The 17,050-nt window shown below is 41.8% G+C and overlaps 1 protein-coding gene across 6 annotated transcripts in view; it reads left to right on the top strand.

Annotated features, from left to right (window-relative positions):
* Positions 1–17,050, top strand: part of myom1b (myomesin 1b) — a 165,032-nt gene that overhangs the window by 91,149 nt on the left and 56,833 nt on the right. For all 6 annotated transcript variants that reach the window (XM_043688207.2, XM_043688209.2, XM_043688211.2 and 3 more), the window contains 3 exons: positions 9,937–10,081; positions 12,508–12,567; positions 13,387–13,454. In XM_043688207.2, coding sequence (XP_043544142.2) covers positions 9,937–10,081; positions 12,508–12,567; positions 13,387–13,454 — 273 coding nt within the window. The remainder of the gene's footprint in view (positions 1–9,936; positions 10,082–12,507; positions 12,568–13,386; positions 13,455–17,050) is intronic.

Below are 17,050 nucleotides of genomic sequence, written 5' to 3'. Positions count from 1 at the left end.
GGCTGAGAGGTGACCTTACAGAGATTTATTAAATCACGAGGGGCATGGATAGGATAAACAGACAAGGTCTTCTCCCTGAGGTGGGGGAATCCAGATCTAGAGGACATAGGTTTAGGGTGAGAGGGGAAAGATATAAGAGGGATTTAAGGGGCAACATTTTCACAAAGAGGGTGGTGTGTATGGAATGAACTGCCAGAGGAAGTGGTGGAAACTGGCACAATCACAACATTTAAAAGACATTGGAATGGGTATATGAATAGTAAGGGTTTAGAGGGATATGGGCCAAGTGCTGGCAAATGGGACTAGATTAGTTTAGGCTATCTGGTTGGCATGGAGGAGTTGGACTGAAGGGCCTGTTTCCATACAGTACATGACTCTATGACTCTATAGCTCAGTTTAAAGGCTGAATCTTATCTTTTCTTGGCTCAGTCTGAGTTGCTTTGTGTTTTTTGAAGGTTTTCTTGTTGCGTACCTTCCCAAATACACCTCATTAATCACATATACAGTACCTACGGCATTGCTCACATCTGATTTCCACAACATCTTACCTCGCATCATTCCCGGAACAACTCGCCATGCAGTGGATACCCTGGAATACGTCAGCATCTCTTGTGCCCACACCACCTTTAAAAGCCCGTTGAGCAACTGGACAAGAGCTGTTAGTCTGGAGCTGCCAAGCATGGTTGCTGACATTTGCCCCAGATGTGGCAGATGAGAGAAATCACCTTCCGACTTTGTGGCTAGATTCCCAGCGATCCTGCTAAACAGGGTGCAACACAAACAGAACTTCCTCTTCCCCCAGGCCCAGCAGCAGATGCCCCAACATCCGACTTAGCCAGCCTGGTCTGAGGTTGCCACTTGGGTTAAAACAGTCTCAGAGTCTGGAGGACTGCCCAGCACGGTAAGGAGAAGGTCAGTGTTCTTCTCCATTCTGCTAGTGTAAGTGCCTGTCCTCTGCCAGATACCTCACATTTGTTCAGTGCAAAGATGGTTCTTAGAATTTAGTACATGTGACTACCAATATCAGTGAATATTATATGCAAGTGGTTTGTGACCATGAAAATGCCAGGTTTCCATTTTGAAAGTTGCTTGGAGCAAATGGCAACATGAAATGCCAGGTGCTCTCTCTGATTTCCTTAGCAAGTTTTCCCGATGTCTAGCTTGTTTGGAGAATTTGGTAAGATGAGAAGCTGATTATTACTGAGGCAAGTTGTGACACCAACAAGGCACTTAGCAAATGTCAATCCCATTCAATTAGCATCATGTGGCTGCCTAGTGAGAATCTCGCTGCGCCAATTATGAAAAGCATAATAGATAAACAGGCTCCTGATGGTGAGATAGGCCTCATTGTACTTGTCACCTAATTCTGCCAGACATTGCACCATAGCCCACGTTGCTCAGATCTCTATTAGATTCCATCCTTTGTGTCTCCTGAAATTTTCACCAGTCTTCTGGGGACATTGTGGCAGCTGTTTGGTAGGATGTCAAGAAAGTTCCCAGAATTCATCTTGCAGCTGTAAGAAAAGGATGATGGGTGCACACATGGTGGATTGTGATTGGCTGGCAGGAAAAGCACAGGTAGTAGACATACCCAAAATATCAGTTATTACTAGCCCATTGCTCCAACCAGTAAATACCAACCAAATTTCTTTCCAGCAACAGCTGCAAGCTGAGAAATGATTGCCAGCCCTGTTATTCAAACCAGAAGACTCTGTTACAAGTCCACTTATTTTTGGAAAGTTACCTTGTAGCCTTGCTACTCAGAACTATTATAGAAGAAGAGAGTAATTAAATAATTCTGATATGAATTAATACTAAGGCTTTTTGAAAATGGATTAATGTTTTTAATTGTGATTTATCACATAAGATAATCAAGTTAGAATTCAGTGAAATTCATTTTAGTTGGGACTAATGGTTTAAAGTCAGGCTGATTTAAGTTCATGCTATTTTGAAGATGATAGGCAGGTGGAGAATGCCAATAGTGAACTTTTGGCATCTGCTGTGGTGTATCCTGGTCAGCAACACAAAGCTAGCCCTTTCAAAGAGACACCTCAGCCTGAACAATTGTGCAATCAACTGCACAGCCCCCAATTGGATTATGAATTTGTAAAACTTCCTTCTACTCCCTAGCAACCCCGTATGCCAGGAATGTAAACGGGTCCCTTGCATTCATTGTTCTTGATTTAAAATGAAGTATGCTGAATAATGTATCTCAGTCAGTTGATTGCCCTTCCAAGACATTGACCATGGATAGAGATATGTGCTGGAAAATTGGATTGAATAGTACCATTAATCCTGATACTCCAGGAGCTAGTTTGAAAGAATGGAAAGTGGTTTGTTCCCGATAGCCTGCAGCGTGGTCCATGTTGATCCCCATGTTGTTAAAGATGAGAGCAGGAATGTCTTGTGCATGTATTAGTGGCATGCAGCGGAACCAGATGGTGATGTCAGTCATATGGAAGTTGGAACTTGGCAATTTAGTTAATTCTTCTGTTAGCCACGCAAACCTGAACCCGAAGAACAGACCCTCCTGACCCCAAAGACCCACCAGTGAATGCTAGAGAGATCCCAATTCAACATTAAGTGAGGTGATTTTATCTATTTTCTGCTACAGAATTAGTGGAAAAAATGTCTTATTGGAGAAGATGGCAGAAGCTTTCTTTTAAAATCAAATAGGAGCAGTGATAGACCTTTGGAAGGTGCTGTGTAATTTGGAAAGGCCACTGAGCACATTAAAGAAGAAAGGACAGTCCAGAAAAAGAATAGGCCCTTTGACCCACCAAGCCTGAGCTGACACATAATGCCTTTCTAAAGTAAAAACCTTTTGTCTGTAAGGGGTCTGTATCCCTCTATTCCCTGCCAATTCATGTATCTGTCAGGGTGCCTCCAAACATTGCTATTGTATCTGCTTCTACCACCTCCTCTGGTAGTGCATTCCAGGGACTTACCACCCTCTGTGTAAAATTTGCTTCTCACATCTCCTTTACACTTATCCGCTTTTAGTTTAAACCTATGACCCCTAGTAATTGACATTTCAGTCTTGGGAGAATGACTCCAACTACATACGATCTACACCTCTCATAATGTTGGTAGCTTCTATTAGGTTGCCCTTCATTCTTTGACATGCAAATGAAAACAAACCAGGTTTGTCCAATCTCTTCTCATAGCCAATACTCTCCACACCAGGCAACATCCTGGTAACCTGTTTCTAAACCTTCCACATGGCCTTCACATTCTTCTGGTAGGTGTGTGACAACTAGAACTGCGCACAATTTACAAATGTGGCCTTACTGAAGTTCTATGCAGTCACAACATGATTTGCCAATTTTTATACTCTATACCCTGATTGATGTACGTAAACATGTCCTATGCGTTCTTAACTGCCAACATCACTGCCTTGTCCTCATCAAACATCCTTGTCACTTCCTCTCAAAACTCAATCAAGTTTGTGAGACATGACCTCCCACGTTCAAAATTATGCTGCCTATCAGTAATAACTCGATATTTTTTCCAAACGTGAGTAAATCTATCGCTAAGAATCTTCTCCAATAATTTCTCTACCACTAAAGTAGGTTCACTGGCCAATAATTTCCTGGATTATCCCTGTTGCCCTTCTTAAGCAAAGGAACGTTGCTGGCTATTATTTTTAGACCTGTCATTGGGACTATAGTTACATTTCCCTTCACTCTGTATCATCATGGTGTATGGAGCAAAGACGTGAAGAGATTTCCAAAAAAAGTAGGAGATGAGCTTCCTGTAGGAGGCCTTGCCCACCGAGGTATTCAAGTCTCACTTCGCTTACCTCCACCTGAGCCAGGCACAGCTGCAGAACTGTGCCACCTCCTTGACCCTGACCTGCACGGGTATGGTCAGGTCTGTCTTTGTGACCATTAATATCACAATTACTACACTACCTGTTCCTTTGAGGCTGGAATCAGTGTCATTGGCAACAAATCATAGTTTGCTGTGCATCAGCGCATCTGAGATGGCAGCATGCAAGAGAAGGGACTTTCAAGACACCTCTCTAAGCAGAACAAAAACAGAGGAGTGGGCACGTGGCATTGTCAGGATATTGGGCTTTCCCGTGGTGGAAGGATCGACGAATATACGTGGCCTTCCTGGAGCCTCCACTCAAAGATGGGATGAAATGCAGTTTAAAGAGGTTCCACTCACTCGGCATGTGGTTGCAGTGGGACTACGTCCAAAATACCATGCAAGTGAATGTTCCTGCCCCTCAGCAATCCTAATACTTTCATCCTGCTCCTGAAGACAGTTAATGCCGTTTTCAGACCAAGCCTAGAGGTTGGCTACTGGGCAACAAGTGTGTCACCTACCACCCAACCATGTGTGAACAGTGTTTCTGCAATGAGAACCACGCTGATTCCAAGAATGTCAAGTAGTAGACCATCAGTAATTACAATTAATTACTCAGCTAGAGCTTCCAGTATTCTCCAGAGTGTGTCTTCTGATCATAGTGGCCTGCTGCATCCTGCACAACCTGGACATTATGTCAAAGAAAGAACAAAGAATAAAGAAAATTTACAGCCCAGGAACATCCCCTTCGGCCCTCCAAGCCTGAGCCGATCCAAATCCATTATCTGAACCTATCACCCAATTCCTAAGCATCTGTATCCCTCTGCTCCCCACCTACTCGTGCATCTGTCCAGATGCACCTTAAATAAATCTACCGTGCCTGACTCTACTACCTCTGCTGGCAACGCGTTCCAGGCACCTACCACCCTCTGTGTAAAGTACTCACCTCTCACCTTGAATGTATGACCTCTCGTTATTGAATCCCTCATCCTGGGAAAGAGCTTATCTCTATCTACCCTGTCTATACCCTTCATGATTTTGTAGACGTCAATCGGGTCCCCCCTCAATCTCCTTTTTTCTAATGAAAACGATCCTAACCTCCTCAACATCTCTTCATAGCTAACACCTACCATATCAGGCAACATCGTCGTAAACCTTCTCTGCATCCTTTCCAAAGCGTCCACATCCTTTTGGTAATGGGACGACCATAACTGTACACAGTATTCTAAAAGTGGCCGAACCAACGTCTTGTACAATTTTAACATGACCTGCTAGCTGTTATACTCAGTACCCCATCAGATGAAGGCAATCATACCATAGACCTCCTTGACCACTCTATCCATCTGTGCGACCACTCTATCCATCTGTGCAACCAACTTCTGGGTACAATGGATCTGAACTCCCAGATCTCTCTGCTCATCAATGTTTCCCAAGTCTCTTTTGTTTACTGTATGATCCTCTAGAATTAGACTTCCCAAAATGCATCACCTCATATTTGCCTCGATTGAACACCATCAGCCACTTCTCCACCTAACTCTCCAGTCTATCTATATTCTCCTGTATTCTTTGACAGTCCCCTATGCTTTCTGCAACTCCACCAGTCTTCGTATCATCTGCAAACTTATGGATCAGACCAAAAATGCCCTCTTCCAGATCATTCATTTATATCATAAACAACAGTGGCCCCAGCACTGATCTCTGTGGAACACCACTGGTCACCTTTCTCCATTTCAAGAAACTCCCTTCAACTACTACTCTGTCTCCTGTTGCTTAACCAGTTCCTTATCCACCTAGCTAGGACATCCTGCACACCATGTGACTTCACTTTCTCCATAAGTTAACCATGGAGAACCTTATAAAACACCTTACTTAAGTCCATGTATATGACATCAACAGCCCTTCCTTCATCTATCAACTTGGTCACTTCCTCAAAGAACTCTATTAAGTTTGTAAGGCACAATCTCCCCCGCACAAAACCACATTGCCTATCACTGATAAGCCCATTCTATTCCAAATATAAATGGATTTTATCCCTCAGTACCTTCTCCAACAACTTTCCCACCACTGACGTCAGGCTCACTGGTCTGTAGTTACCTGGAATATCCCTACTGCCCTTCTTGTACAGGGGGGACAACATGAGCAACCCTCCAGTCCTCTGGCACCTCACCTGTGTTTAAGGATGCTACAAAGATATCTGTCAGGGCCCCAGCTATTTCCTCTCTCGCTTCCCTCAGCAACCTGGGATAGATCCCATCTGGTCCTGGGGACTTGTCCACCTTAATATCCTTTCACCTACCCAACACATCTTTCCTCCTTATGTCAGCACAGCCCTTGCCACCAGTCACATCAGGAGGAAGAGGAAGGGAGGAGGCAGTCAACACATCAGCACCACCAGAGTGGCTGTCCATAAGTGTTTCACCAGACTTCACTGGCTCTGAAGAAATCCCTTGCATAACACATGCTAAGCTTTCCATCTCTCTGTTATGGACCATACCAGATCCTCTTGGCCCCTTCAAACAACACCACCATAAAAAAAAGAATTAAACCAATTATATCAAACAAGACTTCTAACTGTTCTGTTCTGGGCTCTGAAGAAGCTGGCATCCCATCACTAAGTCATCTTTATTTATACATGGGAGAGTCCTTGATACTGATCCAGCTTCCTCAGAAGCAGCTCTCAGAGTGAACAGGACTTCTAACACTCTTATCAGCCAGGCCTCCCTGATTGGACCAGATTAACAGGCCCAATCTGAAAACTCCCATTCTGTGAGGTCCACCTGGCTGACCCTGTTACAATCACTACAGTCTCCAGTTGAATAAAAGAAGGTACAAAGTCATTATTTATTGTAATCACAGTGAGGTTTATTCAATCACTGTGCACTCTGCAAAAGCACAAGACAAGTCAGCACAAGCCCACAATCCTGCTAGAGATCACATGACTCCCCTCTTAAAGGGACACTATCCCACCATTACATCCACCAGGTTTAATATGTAACACCAACAAAACGAAGGAACTGAATTGTTCATTCTTGTGCATTCCTTAAGTGTCTGTCGAGTGGATAACTTTGCGAATGTTCCTATGCTATACTACCCTTAACTGGGAAGAATTGAGATTCTGGCTTTGTTTCTGCACCACCTTGGCATGGATAGCAATGTTCTGGGCTAGTTGACTGAAGCAACTGCACAGAGACTGGTGGGTGGAGTGGCAGTCGTGGGAGCACAAATGCTGCCATCCAGAGGATAGGCAGCAAGTTCACACTCCACAGTGCTACTGCCACTATTTTGAGTTCTTAAATGTTGGGAAGATAGGTTGCTGGCAGTTTTGAGACCCTTACAAGTCCCTTTTGAGTACTAGTATTGGCCACCATGGTAGCAGTAATGTGAACATGCACAGACCAAGCTGGGGCCATACACAAATAACCACTGATCTCATGACCGCAGCCTGAATTTCTGTTGCAGCACTGACTGAGGCATTGGGATGAATGTCAGGCCCTCCCTCATACAGGTTTGGTAGCAGGAGTATCTAATCAGTGGGGACTCTCTCTGCCTTCCTAACTCTTCAGCAGTTAATACTCACTCATGGGCCTCACCCCACGGCTACTAGTATTTATCCAGTGCAAGGTGTGAGATTTGCAAAGTGGGAAGCCTGAAAAGTAAAAGAAAACACTCTTTGGATTATTTAAGGCTTTCAGATTAATGCATCATTCAGAAACGTATTCTGACCAAAGCACACTGCAATGGGAAACATCAGAGTTACCCGAACCTTTTTGTTGACTGTCTTTCCCTGACAACCCTAAACCTATGTTCCCTTTCTCATCATCACTCATTTGTGGCCTGGGACCCTCAGTGATCCTAGATCTTGGCTGGGTATGTTACATGCAGCAGCAACCACCAAATATTGGTTGGCTGTTGTCAGTGGGCAGGAACTCTACTCCCTGTGACACTTTATCCTGAGGACTTTCATTGGCCCTTCAGCAAGACCCTTCCTTTCCCCATATAAAATAACATCTACTGGTGCTTTCTTCCTGTTTAGCAATGGAAATTGAAATACCAACATTCAGATGCTGTTTCACCGCTGGATAAATGCAAGTGCCTATTTAATTGGTTACCCGTTTGATGCTGGAAAGAATGGACTCAAAGCAGTGTGCAAAATCCTGTGCCAAGTTAGAACTGGATTTTTCCAATGCTCCTTAGTAGAGACAGCAGTTTCCCTGGTACATTTGGGAGTGTACCCAGCACCATCACAATACTCATCCTGTCAGTCATTCCCATCAAAATCCTCATCTGAATTCCCTGCAACAGAAGTCATCTGCAACCTTGACCTCCAGTGAGTTGGTACAACTTGCATTTGTTTCCGCTAGCATTGCTGCAGCTCATATCCAGCCTCTATACTATGCCAGTATTTAAGACAATGACTGCAAGTATCAGCTCAAATGACGATGCTTCTTCCTTGCTCTTCTTCTGGACCCTCTTCCTCAAGTGCCAGTGGCTGGTCAGACAACAGTCCTTGGGTATTTAACCACACGAATGACCAGGGGATGTTTGGGATGGTTGATGTGAGGCAGAGAGAAACCAGCAAGTATGTGGTTACTCCATCTTCAGTTGTATTGCACACCAGATTGCAGGATGAGAGTGATTTGGAATTTCACAGACTGACAGAATTGTTACAGTGCAAAAGGAAGCCATTTGGCCCATTATTCTGCATTGGTTCAATTTCCTAATGCTAATCTCCTCCCTTTACCCCATTTCATACGTTCCATAAGGCAGAGAAATACCATTGTAATGGACGAGTTCAGCAACCCAATTTGCTACAGCCTCAGCGACAGCTGCACCAATCACGTTGAGCACTCTTTCCTCTGAGAGAGACTTGAATCCTTACCTGACCTTGGCTGGTTGTTTTTAACTGCCTACTCTTGCAGAGCCACCTTGTCCTATAAGAGAAAGATTATTACTGACTGAGATTCAATATGTTTGGGTGCAGTGACTATTATAGCTGGAAAGCTGAAACTGTGATGTGGGTGAGAGGCTTGGAGTGTTAGCGAGGGTGAGCTGGAGCCTTTGAATGATTGATGGTGATTGTTGATAGGCCAATGATGGGGTGGTGCATCAAAACGTATGTGAGGTTAAGTGGTGCAGTTATGAGCACAACTGACCTTGACCATGTGAATAAAGTCATTCTTCTGCCATTTTGTCCAGACGTCCCAAACCAGAATCCCCATTCTCTGTATGGAAAATTTGTCTGTATTGTCCATACATTGTTTGTGTGGAGGGCCCTCATTTCTTTTTGTTTCCTGCATTATGGCTGTCAGTGCTAACTTGGAGAATGTAGAAACCCATGCCATTCAACAGGTTTCTTTCACCGTTTCCAGTCGATGGAATGGCTGGTGCAGCCAGAATACATCTCTCCCTTCAGAAGAGCAGGCCAGTTTTAATTGATAAGATGTCAGTCAGTTCACAAAACCTTGTTACCAGCTTAGTTTATAGTCATTCAGTAGCACTTTTAGTGCTAGACTGCATGGAAATAAATAAGCTAGTGCAACACTTGCATGATACTGCTTTACTTTCATCAGATCTAGATTAACCACGCATTGCAATCCCCTACACTCATTCATAGTCTGTATCATATATCTTAAATCTATTATTTACACCACAAAATCTTGCAAATGGTAAGCAGAATTATTTTTGCTTTTTCTGCTGGAGATAAGTGGAGAAATTTTGAAAAGAAAACACAGCCACCTCAAAACACTGACACCAAAGTAGTTCCAAAGCTGAGCACCTAAAGTGATGAAGTACAGATTGATTCCAGTAATTCTCAGATATTGCATTTTGAATCCTCAAGTGTTGAACTGGAGAAGTTTAAAAAAAACACAGTAAATGAAGTTTCTGTAAGCACTGGTCCTCCATTTTGAAGTAGTCCAGCCGAGCAGTTAATCTCATTTACCAGTATTACTTGTTTATCTTTGTGGGTAGGGAGGCAGCCAACAGAGAGACAAAACCAGCCTCGCTCTATTTGTTTCCAGAACAGCCTGGCAGAAATCCAAGTCTTTAGTTACAAAATATTTCATGAGAGAAAACGCTTAAACAAAGCTGCATTTTATTCTCTTTCAAATTCCCCTTTTTCAGAAATATAAAATAAAGGTGGATCATAAAACTGGTTTAGTGGAAATGATAATGGACAAATTGGAGGATATAAATGAAGGCACTTATACTGTACAGCTCCAAGATGGTAAAGCAAGCAATCAATCTAGTCTCGTTTTAATTGGAGATGGTGAGTATTTTTACTGCTTTTGCCTTAATAAAAACAAATGTCAAACACAAACAGTAAAATCAGAACATCATGCATTCATCGCGAAAAGAAATGCTAAATTTTAAGTGCAGCTATTAATAGTGGCTGTGTATATTCACCCCCAAAGCCTATTTTTAAAATACAATTTTCCTTGCAATGCCCACTTTCTGATTTATTGGTCAAACTCAGATGATTCCAGTATGTCATTTATCTGCAATGTTTTTATGGTATGCAGTCTGAAGACTAGTCCTTCATTCTCAGCAAATACTTAGTTCAAATTTCCTTGCCATGATTGCATTGATTCATGGCATGATAATGGGAGTGTAATTTCAATTTGAAAAAGGAAGCAGAACAATGCAGCTAATGCCTCTATCAATGCCTTCATTTTCCCAGAATTTCAATGTTGCCATTCAGCTCCTGACCTCATTACACCCTTGGTCCAAAACTGGACAAAAGAGCTGAACTCAAGAGGAGATCTGACAGTGACTGCACTTGACATCAAGACAGCATTTGAGTATGACGTCAAGTAAGGCACTGACTGAAGTCAGTGAGAATAAGGGAGGCAAACTCTGCACTGCTTGGAGTCAAATCTGGCACAAAGAAAAATGAATGTTGGAGATTAACCCTCACGTTCCCAGAAAATAACTGTAGGCATTCCTTAGGTGAATGTCCTGGATCTAACCATTTTAGCTGCTTCATCAATGACCTCCCATCCATCATAAGGTCAGAAATAGGGATTTTCACTTATCATTGAACAATGTTCAGTACCCTTCACGATTCCTCCTCAGTTGGTGAAGCAGATTGTGTCTGTATGCATTAAGGCTAAGACAACATCCAGTCTTGGGCTGTTAAGTGGCAAATATCATTTACACCACACAAGTGCCAGGTAATGATGATTTCCAACAATACCATGGCCACAAGATATTCAAATAGATTCAGCACTGAGAGAAGCACCTCCTGACTCCACAAAACCTCCCCATCATCTTCAAGACACAAGTCAGGAGTATGATTGAATATATTCCACTCATCTGGATGAGACCAGCTCCTACCATACTCAAGAAACTTGACAATGTCCAAGATAAATGCCCCCTTCAACACCAGTACACAATGGCAGCAGCATGTATTATCTACAAGATGCATGGCAGCAACTCGGCAAAGCATCTTCATCAGCTCCTTTCAAACCTACTACCTTTACCATCTAGAAAGAAAGGGGTATCAGATACAAACACCAGCAAGTTTTCTCCAAGTCACTCACCATCCTGACTTGGAGTAAACATTTATGCACCAAAATCCTGGAGCTCCCTCCATAACATCACCATGGACTGCAGTAGTTCAAGAAGAGAGCGCAGCACTACCTTCTCAAGAGCAACTTGGGATGGGCAGGAAGTACCAGTCAAGGCAGTGGTGCCCATGTTCTGTGAAAGACATTTTAAAAACTGCTCCTCATTGTGCCTCTCCACACTTCCCCATGTAAAAGAATCCAATCTAATATTTTATCCAAGTAAACTTTCCTCACTGGTGTCTAATTTTCTTCTTTCTTCTGTATCCTTAAATGGGATCCACTTATGCACCTGTGGAAGTACCTCAGTCAATTTAACATTCTCGGGCTTATGCCTGAAATGTCGACTCTCCTGCTCCTCGGATGCTGCCTGAGCCTGCTGTACTTCTCCAGTGCCACACTTTTCGACTCTGATCGCCACCATGTGCAGTCCTCACTTTTTCCTAGCCTCAAATTTGTGCCAGCTACCAACTGTGACTAAGAAATGTTGTCTTTTCTCTATCTCCACTCACAGACTATTCCATTGTGAGACTGCTTCTCATGTCGGTAGGGCTGTGAGCAGCACTGGCAACAGTGCAACAGAACAATGTTCTGACCATTTGTCAATGGATTTTAGTGGACTATAAATAACAGCAGGTCTGATTCAACTTTGGCATGACCCCTATGAACCATTTTAAGTTGAGCAATGCTCCAATTGATATTGTGGAAATGAAGGAACAACTATTAAAAATTCTGAACAATTTTATTATTTTCTTTCCATTGGTTTCCACATCAATAGTTTGCAAGTGGGAGGTAATCAATGCAATAATACCATGTTAAGAAAGTCTACAAAGAGCTTTGAACTTGTTTTGTGAGGTTATTTTGATGCTCGTATCCAAAAATGATTAAACATTTGAACAAATCCATTATAGTAACTTCCATAAAAGCTTTAAGTGACACAAATATTAAAGGAAAGATAATTTATTTATAATAACAGAACTACTAGAAAACTGGAAATGTACTCCTGCATAGTTATTAGTGTTCACATCGTTCAATTTTGGCAGTACAAAATTTGATTTCTTTGTACTGACTTGCCTTGGACACAATGGTCAACTGTTCTGCTGTCAAAGTGCTTACCTTTGTTTTCCAGTGTTTAAGAATCTGCAAAAGGAAGCAGAATTCCAGAGAGGGGAGTGGCTCAGGAAACAAGGTAATGGTACACTCTGATTAATGTATCACTTGGCATTTATTATTTTCTTGCACTAATTAAGAAGACAAGGCAAAATCGTCACAATGTTAACCCTGTTATTTTGGTGCAAACTAAATGAGCAGATTATTAAATATGTCACTGAGGCTGGTCTATTTATTGCCTGCAGCCTTTAGTTTTAACCTACTTTACTGAGCAGGCAGAAATGACAGCTGCCATTTTCTGTTATCAACCTAGCAGTGCAAAGGAGTATGGGTTACAAGAAGCACCAAAAGGTATGAGGCCTGCAGTCCACAGAAAGAAAAGTCAAAACTCTCCTTCCTCACAGCACCCACCCTCCCTGATCATACAACCCCCAGAATTCATCCTAGCAGAGTGCCAAGTTACATTCCTTCAGTATCTGGCAGCATCCTCCTGCTCTCAACATTCTTGTGCTGATAGTTGACCAGATATAAATTCATGTGAGAACCTAAATGAACCGACAGAGGTGAAGCTCAGCTCAGCATAGTTTCCTGTTTTTCTTGGCCTCTACTTTCACGCCCAACAACCTGAGTTAAAATTCAGACTTTTAGCTCTGCCCTTCACATCTGGTAAAATATGGCTTTCTGTGAAAATAATTGATCTAACATCATTGTTTTTTATGCATTACATCATATATGAGCAAAAAATAATATTAATGCAATCATTAAAGGGTTTTCTCTTTAATTCATTTTTATAAATGAATTCCATATTTATAAAAATTGTGTGCTAAAATTTGAATTGTGTATATTTTTCCTGTTTTCAGCATATCCATTTGTATTCTTATATTTTCTATGCAAACAGGTCCTCATTTTGTTGAGTATCTCAAATGGGAAGTTAATAATGACTGCAGTGTACTTCTGAAATGCAAGGTAAAAGAAACAATTCTTGCAAGAAATTTTGTGGCAATAGAATATTGTTCTAAAAATAACTTCTGTTTAAGTTTTGGAAGGAACCTGGATATCCTGAGCTGATTGGGTTGTGGTCTGAAAAGAAATTTGCTCTTAAATTTCTATTGAAGAGTGTTCAAAACTGTAGTGATTGTAACAAGGTCAACTAAGAGGACATCTAAGAATATGAGTTCCCTGATTGGGGCTGTTAATCTGGTCTAATCAGGGAACCCTGGCTGACAGACAAGGACAAGAGTGTCAGATATCCTGTTCACTCTGAGAGATGGCTCTGTGGGAGCTCAATCGGTGTCAAGGACTCTCCAAGTGTAAATAGTGGGTGACTTGGTGACAGAATGCTGGCCTCTGTGGAGTTATTTCAAAAACGTTGGACACTCTAGATAAGGATTTTCCCTATTTATTGGGACTGAAAATTGTGTGGGAGTTCATCTTTGCAGGAACCCTACCAATTTCTGTGCCAAATACATTTCCTGCCACAAGTGATGGCAGATGTGTCCAACCAAATATGGTTTGGCACATTTAAATTATGCAGCCATAAGGTCATATTATCATATTTTCTCTTTGGAAGCTGGTATTACTTATATAGTATGCAGTGTGAATAACCCAAAAATGATAATAAATGCAATATAAGGTGATAAAGTACTAATTCCACAATGTTCCCCCATCTATCCCCCATATTATTGCCACAAAAATTGCCCCGTTGAGATTTGTCCGCCCCTTTTTTAAATTCTGCATTGATCTTCCAACAAGTTTCTCTTTTTCTAAATACATGTAATTTTATTCTTATTTAAAGACTTTAAAAATTCCTGTACCATAGTTAAGCTAACTGTCCTGTAGTTAACCAGAGTGATGCTATATTCCATCTAAAAAATGGTGCCATTACGGCAATTCTTCAGTTCCCTGAAGATCTTTTAGATCATAAACAATTTCCTCTATTGTCAACTTCAAAACCATAAATATACTCTGCCAAACTCTGGTGCTAAACTTAGCTATTATTTTTCTCTATAATACTGATGATCTAATTAGGGTTTGGGGAGTTAACACTGTCAGGGTGCTGAGCTATGGTTGGAGTGGAAGGGTGCGCACTACTGGGAGAGAAAGTGAACGTTGCTGGACAAAAGATATATTGTGAACCTCACTGGGGGTGCTGAACCGGGGCCAGGGATGGGGTAAACATTACTGGGAAGGAGGTGAGCATTGACAGTGGAAGGGGAGCGTTGTTGAAAGGGGTGTGAACATTGTGGGGAGTGAGGTGGTGAACATTGTCAGAGCATTGTCTGATGGATGGAGCAAAGTTGACAGGGGAGTGAACATGGTGGGGAGAGGGTTACACATTGTCATGGTGCTGGAGGCTTTAACACAGCAGTTAATCTCCTTACAGTTATTATCCTCAGCAGGCTTTATACCAGCTAGTAAAAGGCACTAATTGAGTCAGTCAAAAGACCAGGGTAAATACAATTTATACAATCCAAATCTCAGTAGTTCTGGCCATCCCATTCCATTGTCAAGAGGAATCATGCAGCAATTCTTGCAGGGGAGATTAGCATCAGAGCTTCCTCAAACCTGGAGGCTTATCAGTGACTTAAGTGGAGCCATTCACTACACCCCACTATGGATGATTTAATCCATTATTTTCACACATGTTCCTTTTTAAGTTACTGTAAGTTCCTATGCTGCAGCAGCAATATTTTCCCACATCAGCACTCACCCATCCTCCCAAAGTAAATTTCAAAATGAAAGGTTAAACTCTGGGAGTGCACCTAACAAAAATGAGTGAGGTACAATCCCAGGGATAGGGTCAGTGTTTGGTTAAGCAACTTGACTCAAAGCTTGCAATTGCATGTTAATGTCAGTGATAGTGCCAAAACAAAAATGTATGCTTCAAAGCATGGGGTAACATGGAGTGCATAACACTGAAAGAGTTTAAAAGGCTTCAAGCAGCTTTGGTATTTTTAATACTGTTTGTTTGCATTCATAGTTATCATTAGATCAAATTTCTCATGGCTAAGGGAAATATCTGTTAATCCCCACAGCTCCCTGGAGTACATGAAATTTAAACCTGTTGATTAATCTGCCACAAAGGCTTTCAATGTGTGATTTGTATGGCGCAGCATTGGATTCCACTGAGTGAGTGTGCAAGGTTTTGATGCATCATGTACACTAGGACACCTGAGATTTAATTTTAGTCAATCATGGGGATACATTATATCTTGGGCATTCAGCTGTGAGGGCAAACCAGTCTCTTCCTTGGATTCATCTACCTGAACTTTGAACTCCTCAGCATAATCATGATGATGGGCAATAATGTACATGCATCCTCCAGCTGTTTGAAATCATTCTCACTGGTTTGCAGCTAATTGATTTTAAAAAATTAGGAATGGGCATTTCAACCTTCAAGCCTATTCCACCATTCAGTATCATTATGAATGATCTGCAACCATTTGTCCCATATCCTTTTATACCTTGATCATCAAAAATCTATCAATCTTAGATTAACAATTAACAAATAACAGGTTGCAGTTTCATTTGCTTCCACTCTGATTCCATGATTCTGACATGTTAAGTCTACACCATGTCTTGCACGTGCCGCTATGTGCTTTAAGGGCACAAATTAGTTATTTAATGGTTTTTCTTGAGGCTTTAATTTTGCTCAGTGCATTCTCGACCATGTCTCTAGATGTGTTCAGTGCCTTACTGAGTGAATGTTCTCCATTTGGTGATCACAAGTCAGAGTATCCCAAGGGACAGCAGAAATATTTGATTGCTTCATAGATGCTTTGAGAAGATCTCCAAAGTCTTTCTACTGCTCTCCTAGGAGTGTCCTGCCAACACCAAGTTCCAAATGCATAATTGTTGCTGATGCCAGATACACAAGTGATAAGTCTCACATAGCAGAGCTAGTTTAGAATAATTAGTGCCTCAGTGCTAGGCATGTTGAATTAGGAAAACACAACATTCTTGAACCTGGTTTTAGAGGATCTTGTTACAGGTACCAATGGTGGTTCTTTTCCAGTACTCTGAGGAACTTGCGGTCGACTGTCAAAATCTCCAAATCAGAAGGCCCCTTGCTGAGATATTTGTATCATCGATAGTCAAAAATGAGATGCTGAAAGACTGGAGGTTAGCTAACATGGTGGCACTATTTAAGAACGGTGGTAAGGAAAAGCCAGGGAACTATAGACTGGTGAACCTGACATTGATGGTGGGCAAGTTGTTGGAGGGAATCCTGAGAGATAGGATTTACATGTATTTGGAAAGGCAAGGACTGTTTAGAAATAATCATATTGCTTTGTGCATGGGAAGTCATGACTCACTAATTGAGCTTTTTGAAGAAGTAACAAAGAGGATTTATGATGCAGAGGAGTGGACATGATCTATATGGACTTCAGTAAGGCATTTGATAAGGTTCCTCATGGTAGACTGGTTAGCAAGGTTAGATCACATGGAATTTAGAGAGAACTAGTTATTTGGATCCAAAATTGGTAGAAGACAGATGATGGTGTTGGAGGGTTGGATTTTCTGACTGGAGGCCTGTGACCAGTGGTGTGCCACAAGGATCA

Source organism: Chiloscyllium plagiosum, unplaced genomic scaffold (genome assembly GCF_037043375.1).
Source record: "Chiloscyllium plagiosum isolate Xiang-an unplaced genomic scaffold, Cpla_swu_hap1 HiC_scaffold_4, whole genome shotgun sequence".
Classification (NCBI taxonomy): domain Eukaryota; kingdom Metazoa; phylum Chordata; class Chondrichthyes; order Orectolobiformes; family Hemiscylliidae; genus Chiloscyllium; species Chiloscyllium plagiosum.
This window is presented reverse-complemented; position numbering and strand designations above follow the sequence as displayed.